Below are 12266 nucleotides of genomic sequence, written 5' to 3' on the forward strand. Positions count from 1 at the left end.
TCCAAAGCTGCATCTGATTCCTCCTCCCCCAACCTGCACCCCGAGCACAATGCCCTTCCAGCAAACATTCCACACCCTGAACCATGGGGGCCCCAGTCGTCCTGGGACTTGAGCATCTTCCTCTTGGGAGCATTTGCCAGGCCAAACCTAGCATCTCCCAAGGGGGTGGGCAGGGGAAGGTGTGCCCTGCCACCTCCCACACACACCATGGACCCCCCTCCCTGGCTCCTGCAGACAGGTGAGAGTTGGAATTTCAGCTCTGGCTATGTAACCTCATTGACCCCTAAATCTCCCCAGCCAGCCCTGGAGACCCTGTCCCCATGGCCCAGGCTGCCTCTAGCATGACCCTGCTGACCCCGTTCATATGCCCCATGGTGCCAGGCGAAAGACACCGAATCTTTTTCAAGTGCTGGCCAACAACCCATCAGGACCCAGACACCCAAGTAGCCCCATCACACCAAGCCAAACACCCATCAACATGCAAAGTCATACCACATGACATCACTCCAGGATATTTATGACAGGGCCTGCCACCACTGTCTGGTACATTTAGACACAGCCAGGTACGGGGCCTACAGAAAGGTCTCCCCTGGCCCGGGAGGTGGACGGGGTGGCCTGGGCCTCCCCAGGACTCTTGTGGTGGCTTCTAGCACAGCCAGCTCCTCTGCCTGTCTGGCCTCCATTAGTGTCACCTGCTGTTCCAGCTTTCTCCGTTGCTCTTCCTGCTTCCGTTGGGCTCCTCGGAAGGCCAGAACCAGGGCTCTGGAGGGGTGAGGGGGCTGAGCCAGGATATAGTCCCCAACCCCGTCCAAGACAGGGGCTATGTATTTCCTGACTGGGATCCCATTGACACTCAGTAGGGGCTGACACAAATCAGGCACCAAGGGAGATGTAGAATGGATTGAGCTTGCAGCCCACCTTATAGGAGGGAAGCTGAAGCCCATAAAGAGCAAGGAATGCTTCTGAGATCACCACGGGAGGGGGACCTACCTGTGAGCCTTACATAAATCGTTGTTCAGTTTGGCACTCTGAGCACGTCTGGCTCGTCCCTTCTTAGCCACCTGTTCCAGCTCCTCCCGAAGAAACTGCAGCTGCTCCCACAGGCCCAGGGCCCTGGTGCAGGAGTGAGGAGAGAAGGGCTCACAGTCATAGCCAATCCTGTCTTCCTTCTGCCCAGCCACCTGCCCACAGTGTTTCCATGGCAGCACACCTGTACACAGGTGTACACCCAGTATACCACTGCTGTACACAACACCCCCACGGGCTCTCACATAGGAACCACCACCACCCTCTCAGGCCAACTACCCCCCAACCCAGGACCCAGACACACACCGGGCGAGTGACGCTGACAGTTCCTGAGCTAGCGCTTCCGGATCCTGCACTTTCCCCATCTGGCCTCCATCAATGCCCCTGCTGCCTCCAGGGATAGCAGGGCCCTGAAGGAAGCAGAGAGAAGGGACGTGATATTGGCCTAGGTAGGCCAAGTGTGTGCTCAGTTCAATCTGGATGTTGATGTCCAGACTGTGGTAGCAATAGTCCTTGCCCTCACAGAGCTCCCAGTCTCATGAGATGCCCCAATAAGGGTAAAATTACTCCCTAACAAGGGAAATAACATGTGATCTCATCTGAAGGCAGTTCAGAAGGGCTTCCTGAGGGAGGTGATATTGAAACTCAGACCTGCAGGAGGTCAAGGACTTAACTAGATAAAGAAGTGACCCAGACCTAACCGGTTTGGCTCAGAGCGTCGGCCTGCGAACTCAAGGGTCCCAGGTTCGATTCCGGTCAAGGGCATGTACCTTGGTTGCAGGTACATACCCAGTGGGGAGTGTGCAGGAGGCAGCTGATCGATGTTTCTCTCTCATCGATGTTTCTGACTCTATCCCTCTCCCTTCCTCTCTGTAAAAAATCAATAAAATATATTAAAAAAAAAAAAAAAAAGAAGTGACCCATGTTCCTGGCAGGGACACAGCAGATACAAAGGCTTGAGGTGGAAGAGATGATTCAAAGGAGGGTTCTATAAGCCACTGAAGGCTTTAAGCAGAGGGCAGACATGACTGACAAAAAGGGGGTTGCGGGGAGGAAGGATTCAGGGAGGGAGCCAGAAACGAAATTTAGGAAGAGATGAAGCATGGGCTGGGGCTATTGGGTAGAGAGCGGGGAGTGTGAATAGGCGTGGTAGATGGGAATGAGGAGGTACAGGTTTGAAGGGAAGACACTAAATCCCTGGAGCTTATTGGGCTCAATACCCTCAAAAAAAGACCCCAAAGTACAAAGTGTGAACTTTAACCTGCAGTTTACCATTCAGCTCATTTCTTTGTGCATAAACGGAAGCTGAGGCTTGGCCAGAGACATTTAGCCAGCAGTGTCCTGCTAGCCTTACTAGGTCCAGCAGAACCGCTCACCTGGGACCATGCCTCCTCATCTCCACTGCTCCCGCCACTACTGCCACCACCGCTGCTGTTGGCCCCCCGAGTCTGAAGCTGTGCCCGTTCCCACTGCAGCTGCTCCAGCAGGAGCATGTGGACCGGGCCCTGGGCTCGGAGGGCAGCCTCCTGCAGCTCCAGACCCCGCTTCTCCCGCCGCACCAGCTGTAGCCTCAGCGTCAGGTCCTCCAGTGTCTCCTGAGAAACCAAGGAGAGGGCGAAGAATCTGTGCCTCTAGGGTCAACTTCTGGGGAAACTGAGGTCTCAAGAGGCACCCACTGAGGGCTGGTCAAGCAAGAACTCAAATCCTCACCTTGACCTTGTGTGGTGAGAAATATCATCCTCCCATCAAAACTACAGCTGTAGAGCCCTGACCGGTTTGGCTCAGTGGATAGAGCTTCAGCCTGTGGACTGAAGGGTCCCAGGTTCGATTCCAGTCAAGGGCATGTACCTTGGTTGCAGGCACATCCCGAGTAGCGGGTGTGCAGGAGGCAGCTGATCGATGTTTCTCTCTCATCGATGTTTCTAACTTTCTATCCCTCTCCCTTCCTCTCTGTAAAAAACCAATAAAATATATTAAAAAAAAAAAAAAAAACTACAGCTGTAGATATGGCAGTTCAGAGGGCAAGTATTTTAGACAAGGTCAAGTGGAAGGGTCCTGAGTTTCTCCAAGTCCAGAACCTTGGGTCTTTCCCACCAGGCTATAGAGCTCAGATTGTGTCTCCTGCCCCATTTATTTTCCATAGGAAGGGCATTTTGGAAAGCCATATTCGAAGTCTTATGAGAAACTGAATTCCAAAGGACGAACTCCTATTCATCCCTCAAAACTCCAGCCCCAATTCTCCTCCCTCCAGGAAGCCTGCCTCTAGCCCAGCAGAGCTTTTCCTTGTTATTTGGTCACCTAATCACAACCCTCATCCTCACCAAAGGTTTTTGTCCCACCAGGAAAGACTGACACAGTGGCCCCGCCTATGTGTACCCGTGTGGCCTCCAGGTCCTGCTGGATCCGCCTCTTCTCCAGCCGAGGCAGGGCTGGGCCAGGTTGAGTCTCCAGAATGGCCTGCAACAGGGCTTCTGCATGGGGCAAAGTGGGCATGGGTGCCAAGGTGGGGCCAGGTTCTGGGAGAATCTTCACCAGAGCACGGCGCTCCCGGAGACGCTGGACATAGCCCCAGAGCTGGATAGCCACCTCCTGTAGTGTGGGCCTATCCACACTGCTGCCCTCAGGACTATAGAAAACAGAAGAGGGGCCTGTGTCAACACTGGCAGGCATATTGTACTAACTTCATGCCAACCCTGGTGGGCTCCATCCTCTTTCATCTTACTGTCCATGATGGACCCTATGCCATCTGTGGTGGGCACTGTCATACTAACATGATGTGCACTATAATGTAAACCCCAATGGGTACCGTTCCATCAAGACAACATAGTGAACACTATCACATCAATGGGGACCATTACTCATTCCAACATGGTGAACACCATCACACCAACACAATAGACATCATCACTCAGCTTGCCATCCCTGTTTGGCAGCATGCCAACCTGACTAAGCACTGTCATGCCAGTTATAATCAGTGGGCATCTATCTTCATGCCAATCCTGGTGGGTTCTAGATCAACCTCCATGACTGTCAACTACCATGACAAATTTGTTGATTAGCAACCAGCCAATTCCAGTCAGGTCTCCACAGGGTCAGCTCTGGGAGCCAGCCCCATTCTCAATCAGGACCCCATTTACTAGCTTGCCCAGTTCCAGGGGTTCCCAGGAGTACCTTGGCTGGGGATCCCACAGTGTCTCTCCATCCATGACAGCTTCCTCTTGAGCTAGCAGCCTCTGAGCCTCCTTCTCAGCTGCCTCCACATCACTCCTGGGGACTTCTGCTCCTGAGTTTGCCTCCCGGAGAGTGAGCAGGACTCTGTACACTTCCTCACAATGCTCACTGTGGGACACTAGTTCTGAGTGCTCTGGGACACCCAGCCCCATCATTCTGTGTAAGGGATGTTTTCACTTGCTCCTGGGTCTCTCATTTATCCCTGACCTCCACCCCCAGAGGGCATGCAAACCTCTTCAGCATCCTTGGACTAAAATTGCCTTAAATTAATTTCCATGGTGGGGGACAGTGCTTTCCTGAAGGGGTCCTGCCTCTCTATGTGGATCAGGGCCATCCTCTAAATGCACCCATTCTCTTCCCAGCCATTGACAACATGGGCAGGATGCACTGACCTATACTGCAAGGCCAGACGTAGTGCTGTGGCCTCAGCCTCCCACTGGCCTAGCTGCATGCTGAGGCCCTCACACTGGCCCTTGTATCCCTGGAGCACAGCTGACAGCAGACGGTTAAAGCATTTGAGCTTCTCAATGCTTCTACCTCCAAAGACGGGGAAGAAAAAAAATGAGAGGCCTCACAGGGCAGTCAGGACCTCATAGATTTCCATTCTCTCCCCCACCCTCACCCCCATTTCAGCTCCAGACTCTTGGGTTTATATCCTAGCAAAGCAGGTGCAGGTGCCCTTAAGAGCTCAACATTTGTGTCTCTTACCCCTGGAGCTGCTCCATCTGAGCTTCCACAATGTGTATCTCAGGGGCAAGGGGCCGGTTGGGGAGAGGCCCAAGGATCTGGGCACTGGAATCACTCTGGAGGCGCCGGAGCAGGGGGTGAGACAGGGAGAAGGGATCCTGCTAGCAAGAGGGGATTTGATTCACCCAGATTGTCCTCAAGAGCCTAGTACGATGGGTTTAAGCTTTTCCAACCCCAGAATCTGTTGGATCACATGGCCAGGTTTGGGTCTCACTGCCCCAAACCCTAAGGATCTCAAATAAGTGGTTTTGAGCTTCCTACACTTACCTGAGTGGTCCAGGGTTCCCTGGAAGTCCCAGAACTGCTGGAACTGCTGCCCAAGCCACCCACTTGGCTGTGGGAAGGAGGTGGCAAGGACTCCAGCCTCAGCAGGGAATCCTGCAGCTCCTGGACCTGGCGGGGTTAAGGGAAATGTCAGGCCTGGGGGCCCCAAATGCCCACCTGTTCTTGGGGCAGTGACAGGAGCCCCAAATACTCACTGCACCAAATTCCTCACTATATAACCTTGGGGAACTTAGCCACCCAAGACTTCTCTTTCTTTAGATATACAGATAGCCAACAGGTACATGGAAAGGTGCTCAACATCACTAATCATCAGGGAAATGCTATCAAAACTACAATGAGAATGACCTCACACCAGTTAGGATGTCTATTATAAAAAAGACAAGAAATGACCTGGCTGGTGTGGGATGCTGATCTGGATCCCTGGTTGGGGGCATGTAGGAGGCAGTCGATCGATGTTCAGCTCTCACATCAATGTTTCTCTCTCTCTAAAAATCAATAATTTTATTTTTTTTAAACAAGAGCCAGCCCTGGCCAGGTAGCTCAATTGATTAGTGTTGTCCCAATCCACCAATGTTGGGGTTTTGATCCCCAGTCAGGGTACATACAAGAATCAACCAATGAATGTGTAAATAAGTGTAACAATAAATAGATGTTTTTCTCTATATATTTCTCCCCCCCACTCTAAAATCAATAAAAACATTTTTTTAAAAGTTAAGAAATAATGCCCTGGCCGGTTTGGCTCAGTGGATGGAGCGTTGGCCTGCAGACTGAGGGGTCCCGGGTTCAATTCTGGTCAGGGGCACATGCCTGGGTGGTGGGCTCGATCCCCAGTGTGGGGGCTTGTGGGAGGCGGCTGTTTTCTCTCTCATCATTGATGTTTCTATCACTCTCTTCCTCTCTGAAATCAATAGAAATATTTTAAATAATATATAAGAAATAAGTGTTGGTGAGGATGTGGAGAAAAGGGAACCCTGGTGCACTATTGGGATTATAAGCAGTATGGAGGTTCCTCAAAAAAATTAAGAATTGCCCGGCCAGTGTGACTCAGAGGTTGAGCATCAACCCATGAACCAGGAAGTGCGGGTCAGGGCACATGCCTGGGTTGCGGGCTTAATCCCCAGTGTGGGGCATGCAGGAGGCAGCTAATCAATGATTCTCATCGATGTTTCTGTCTCTCTCTCCCCATCTCTTCTTCTCTCTAAAATCAATAAAAATATATTTTAAAAATAATTTTAGTCTGGCCAGCATGGCTCAGTGGTTGAGCATCCACCTAGGAACCAAGAGATTACGGTTTGATTCCCAGTCAGGGCACATTCCCGGGTTGTGGGCTCGATCCCCAGTGTGGGGCATGCAGGAGGCAGTGGATCAATGATTCTCTCTCATCAATGATGTTTCTACCTTTCCCTCTCTGAAATCAATAATATATATATTTTAAAAGAATGCTTATTTTAAAAAATGAATAGATAGGCCCTGGTCGAATAGCTTAGTTGGTTAGAGTGTCCTCCTGATATGCCAAGGTTGAGGGTTTGATCCCTGGTCAGGGCACCTACAAGAATCAACCAATTAATCTATAATAATAAAAGTGTAATATGCTAATTAGACCGGACAGCCAAACGACCTTCCAGACGACCTTTCCGGACAAAGCCGGGGCTGTGAGGGCCGAGCCCCTTGCACGAATTTCATGCATCAGGCCTCTAGTGAATAAATAAGTGGAACAACTAATAGGTGTTTCTCCTTATCTCTCTCATCAATAAATAAAAATTTTAAAAAATAAAGTAAATAAAAACAAACAAACTTCTCTTTCCCAGTTGGGGAATGGGCCCCATTCTGTAGGGGAATGGGCCCCACCTTTTCTCTGGGTTCCCAAAGACCCAGTCTTGCCAGCTGTAGATGATGCCTGCTCCCCACAACTGCTGTCACCCACATGGCTTTAATCCACACGCTGAGGAAGCTTCTAGCCTTCACGCCCAAACCTGCCAGCTCCACCTTCAACATCACCCATCATTTGCTCACTTCCCGCCACCTTCACAACTTCCACCATCTGGTGTCTGGACTAGTGCCTCCTCCTGAATCTCCAGGATTTCACTCTTGCTCCCCACATGCTGTTCCTCTCACTATAGCCAAGGGGTGGCCTGTGAACACCTGCATCAGGTGGCCACCCTCCCCTGCTCAGAACCCTCCCTGGGCCCCACTTCACTCAGAGCAAAAACTCAAATCCTCCCTTCAGCCCACGAGGCGCTGCAGGAACCGCCCTGTCACCTCCCTGCTCTCATCTCCTCCCACATACCTCCACATTGGCCTTCTCACTGTTCCTCAAACTTGCCAATCACACTCCCACTTCAGGGCCTTTGCACATGCTATTCCCTCTGCCTGGCATGACCACTGAGCAGATCTTTGCATGGCTCCTCCCTTACCCCCACGTGGTCCTTATTCAAGTGTCATCTCCTACATCAGGGGTGGGGAACTTCATTTGGTCTGGCCCTGCCAAGGCGTTAGGGGTGAGTTAATGAAATGTCTGACCAAATAGCAGGTTAATTGTTAAGTTGATAATTTTGTTGTTTTTTAAAATATATTTTATTGATTTTTTACAGAGAGGAAGGGAGAAGGATAGAGAGTTAGAAACATTGATGAGAGAGAAACATCAATCAGCTGCCTCCTGCACACCTCCTACTGGGGATGTGCATGCAACCAAGGTACATGCCCTTGACAGGAATCGAACCTGGGACCTTTCAGTCCGCAGGCCAACGCTCTATCCACTGAGCCAAACCGGCCAGGGCAAGTTGATAATTTTGTATGGCCTGTGAATGATGTCATAAATATCCAAATGGCCCTTGGCAGAAAAAAGGTTCCACACTCCTATTTTAAGTAATCCCCTTAATTAAGATGGCAAGGGACCTGCCCTAGCTGGTTTGGCTCAGTGGATAGAGCGTCAGCCTGCAGGCTGAAGGGTACCAGGTTTGATTCTGGTCAAGGGCACATGCCTGGGTTGTGGGCTTGATCCCCAGGAGGGAGTGTGCAGGAAGGCAGCCAATCAATGATTCTCTCCCATCATTGATGTTTCTATCTTTCTCTCCTTCTCCCTTCCTCTCTGAAATCAATAACATATATATATTAACTAACATTTTAAAAAATGATCGCAAGGGACCTGTGTCTTTGGGGGCTCAGCAGTCAATGCTGCATAAGTTTTTCCGATGAACAAATGATTGAGCATCTCCTATGCCAGGCTGCCTCCTTCCTTAGACATCGAGCCCTGGGAGGCAGGGATGCCCCACTCACCTCTCTCTGCAGCGTCTCCTTCTCTCCCTGGAGGGCCTCCAGGGAGGCCTGCGTGTGGATTAGCTCGTCCTCACGGCTGCCCAGGGCCAAACGTAGCCAGGCGTTCCTTTCTGCCAGGTGGGCCACCTCCCGCTGGCAGCCCCCTGCCCCCTCCAGCTCCAGGCAGGGCCTTGTTTCCCCCTGGATTCTGCCCTCCATCTCCACTGGCCCAGGACAGCTTAGGAGCTGGCAGCGCCAGGCGGCAGCTGCAGCCTCCAGTGAGCTCAGAGCATGCTGGAGAGTCTGAAACACGTCGGGGGCCCCAGGTCCAGAGAGGACAATCTCCTCAGCCTCTGGGGCATGGTGGGCTTCTTCTGCAGGCTCATGGGGCCCATCGAGGGCTGGGGCCAGCCCCCTGCTAGAGTCCCCATCAGCCTCTTTGTCATTTCTGTGAAATGAGCGACGGAAGTTTCTGGAAATGGGAATATCTGGGGTGTATGGCACACAGGGGTGGTGTGTTAACACTGGCAATGCATTATGCAGGGCCTTAAAAATCAGGCTGAGGCAGGCAATGGGAAGCCATGGTGTGCATGTGAGCCGGGGTGGTGGCAGGGGACACAAGCAGAGCTATGGGTAGGAAAGAGCTGGAGTGGGAGACACAGACCAAGCGGGCCTTACCTGCTCCTCAGGCCTTGCCCACTCTCCTCGGCCTCAGGGCCCCGCAGCTCAGGCTTGCAGCTTTCCTGAGATGGCACAGGGCCTAGCTCAGAGCTTCCGCTGGCTGCCTCGGCCTCCTCTGAACTCTCAGCCACAGGGTCCAGCTCAACCTGCAAATGACCATCAGGGCTCTGAGCTCCCTGCAAGGGGTCCTGCTGAGCTGGCTGTGGCAGGAAGCAGGGACACTTACAGCTGGAGCATGCCTCCCTCGCCGGCTTCGGGGCCGCGTGGCCCGGGCACTCATTGCTGTCCACAAATCAGTGTCTTCTGAAACCTCTCCTTTGTCCCCCCTAAAACCACAGCCTGATCTCAGCTCTTGCCTTTGTTGTCCTGGCAAATAACAGCCTCAATTTCCTCTTCTGTGAAACGGGCATTGATTTCTCCCCTCCAGAAGAAGTCTTGAGTAATCAATGTTGATGTGGCATGTTTCATTGCCTCTGTTGACAGACAGCTCACTAACTACCAAGGTTGCCCTGACCTCCCCCTTCTCTTCTGCCTCCTTTATTTTTCACTGCCTTGGTGCTCCCCTCCCTCCTCTATCTGGGCCTAGGATGAGGACTTCAAGAGACCTCTCTTAAAAAAAAAAAAAAAGAGTCCTCTCTCTTCCCCAGTGCCCTCCCTAACCAGAGGACCCAATCCTGGGGTTGGGTCCCCTCAGCCCACTCCACTTCTCTGTTCCTCCGGGAGCACCTTGTCAGAAGCTTGAGTCCCTGGACACTCTTGGGGTCACCGGCCTCTGCCCGCTCAGGCCAGGGCTGCCCAGACTGGCCTGGGAGGGGCCAAGAAACAGGAAGCCCCCTCCCCTGGTCACATGATTTGTTATTGTTCGGTTTCCTTTTCAAGGACAATGCCTTCCTCCAGTCCCAGCAGGGGACATGTGTCCAGCTCCTGAGATGTTTGCCCCTCCTCACCTCAGCTTCCAAGGCCACGGCTCTTCCACCTCCGAGCCTCAATTTCCTTATCTGTAAAATGGGGAATAAATACAGCATTTACCTACAGTGTCATGGAGTTTTAACAAGCAATTTGCGTGTGGCCAGGCACCATCAGGGAAATGAATCACAACACGCACTCTTTTTTTTTTTTTTTTTAATTTCAAAGAGGAAGGGAGAGGGAGAGAGAGATAGAAACATCAATGATGAAAAAGAATCATTGATCAGCTGCCTCCTGCGCGCTCCCTACTGGGGATTGAGCCTGCAACCCCGGCATGTGCCCTGACTGGGAATGGAACCATGACCTCCTAGTTCATAGGTCAACGCTCAACCACTGAGCCACACCGGCCGGGCGCAACATGCACTCCTTGTTCCCTATTACCTCTCCTTGTGCTCTATCGCCAGTCCCATCTCTGCTTCCTCTGCCAGCTGCTGTTTCTCCTACAAAAATGCTGAATTCCTCAGAGCTACATGGTCCTTACACCCTGCCCATTCTTCCTGCATCCACCTCTAATGGGCTTTCTTGTCTTCACCCATAATTACAGCCCAAGCCTCTCTTGTCCCACTTTGATGCCAGCCCAGCCCCGTCTCGGGGTTCCTCAGCCCCTCACCCCTGTTCACTCCCTTCCCCACCCAGGCCCCAGAGACAGAGATCTGATTATTCGCTTCCCTTGCTCACACACCCTCCTTGGCTCCTCAATGCCCTTGGGAAACATTTCAAGCTCTTCAACCTGGCATTCAAAGCCCTTAAAAATTATACCTGCTGCTTGCACCCATGTATGCTCCATGTTATAGCCATGATGGCCCACTCCACGAACAGCAAGGTTCTCAGCTCTCTCACACCCCCAGGCCTTTGGCCATTCCGTAACCTCGGCCTGAAACACCCTGTCCTTCCTTCTGCAGTTGGATTAAATGTGCAGAGACTGGAGTAGCCTGAATCCTCCCAGTCCCACTGACAGACGCTAGGAGGCTGAATTCTCCTGCTTATGGAGAGAGAGAAATTGTACCTCTCTGACTTGGGTACCCAGGGAAATTGACATCCTCACTCTTTTTTTAAATTTATTTTGGTAACCTTTAATTCAGTGAGTTTCTATTTTTATTTTTTAAATCTTTATTGATTTCAGAGAGGAAGGGAGAGGGAGAGAGAGATAGAAACATCAATGATGAGAGAGAATCATTGATCGGCTGCCTCCTGCACGCCCCCTACTGGGGATTGAGCCCGCAACCCGGGCTTGTGCCCTTCAGTCCGCAGGCCGACGCTCTATCCACTGAACCAAACCGGCTAGGGCGACACCCTCACTCTTAAGCCTTGCTCCCACCATAATAACCTGGGAGAGGCTCCACTACTCCAAGGCTCTTCCAAGCCTCCAGACCTTTGTCCAGGCAGTTCCTTCGCCTGGTTTGCCTTTTCCTCTCTTATCCTTCCAGCATAGTCTTCATCCTTCAAGGCTTAGTCTGTCTACACAGCTCCTCCGAGCTGCCATTAAACCAGAGGCTGGCTGATCTGGGCAGGCTTAACGGACTCTTACAAATAAAGAAACTGAGGCTTAGAGTGGTGTGTGGGGTTTTTCCCATTAAAATTTGTTTTAATGGTTCTCAAAATTCTGTGACAGATTTTTGGTTTTAAAAACCAAATAATCTGGTTTTAAAAACTAATAATGTAGCCCTGGCTGGTGTGCCAGTGGTTAGAGCACTGGCCTGAGGACCGAAGTGTCTCAGGTTTGATTCCTGGTCAAGGCACGTACCTGGGTTGCAGGTTTGACCCCCAGCCCCATGAGGAAGGCAATCAATTAATGTGTCTCTCTCACATTGATGTTTTTCGCTCGCTCTCCCTCCCTCCCTGCCTTCCATGCTATCTAAAAATCGATGGAAAAAATATCCCTGGGTGAGGATTTTTAAAAAAACAAACTTAAATGGACAATTGAAACAAACAGTTCTGAGACCGTTTTTACACCACTGGGGTGGCAGTTATTAGGGATAATATTCATTTAGCTTTCTTGGTAGACTTGGTGAGTTTACCAGCTCCAGCTGCCTCTTTGTCCACTGCTTTAAAAGAGTTTTTTATTTACTGATTTG

The 12266-nt window shown here is 51.4% G+C and overlaps 1 protein-coding gene across 2 annotated transcripts; it reads right to left on the minus strand.

The window, feature by feature from the left end:
- Positions 1-498: 498 nt before the first annotated feature.
- On the minus strand, positions 499-9993 carry USHBP1 (USH1 protein network component harmonin binding protein 1). 2 transcript variants are annotated; one of them, XM_080672338.1, is made up of 13 exons: positions 9952-9993; positions 9452-9551; positions 9223-9371; positions 8566-8992; positions 5272-5397; positions 4966-5102; positions 4650-4790; positions 4198-4365; positions 3403-3652; positions 2403-2621; positions 1333-1436; positions 991-1113; positions 499-762 (listed from the first exon to the last, which is right to left on the minus strand). In XM_080672338.1, exons 2-13 carry the CDS (start codon positions 9503-9505, stop codon positions 573-575), a joined length of 2088 nt encoding a protein of 695 aa, XP_080528464.1. In that variant the 5' UTR covers positions 9506-9551; positions 9952-9993; the 3' UTR covers positions 499-572. The 2 variants fall into 2 exon arrangements, with proteins under 2 accessions (XP_080528464.1, XP_080528463.1); XM_080672337.1 differs by having other exon boundaries at positions 4966-5105.
- Positions 9994-12266: the final 2273 nt, after the last annotated feature.

Source organism: Plecotus auritus (genome assembly GCF_963455305.1).
Source record: "Plecotus auritus genome assembly, chromosome: 6".
Classification (NCBI taxonomy): Eukaryota; Metazoa; Chordata; class Mammalia; order Chiroptera; family Vespertilionidae; genus Plecotus; species Plecotus auritus.

Excerpts from the sequence above, each read along its gene's own strand:
- USHBP1 (XM_080672337.1), bottom strand. The coding sequence starts at position 9,505 with ATGAGTGCCCGGGCCACGCGGCCCCGAAGCCGGCGAGGGAGGCATGCT. Across the intron at positions 9,372-9,451 it reads GAGGGAGGCATGCTCCAGCT|GTTGAGCTGGACCCTGTGGC; the intron begins GTAAGTGTCCCT and ends GGTCATTTGCAG. Across the intron at positions 5,398-8,565 it reads AGGAGACGCTGCAGAGAGAG|GTCCAGGAGCTGCAGGATTC; the intron begins GTGAGTGGGGCA and ends TAACCCCGCCAG.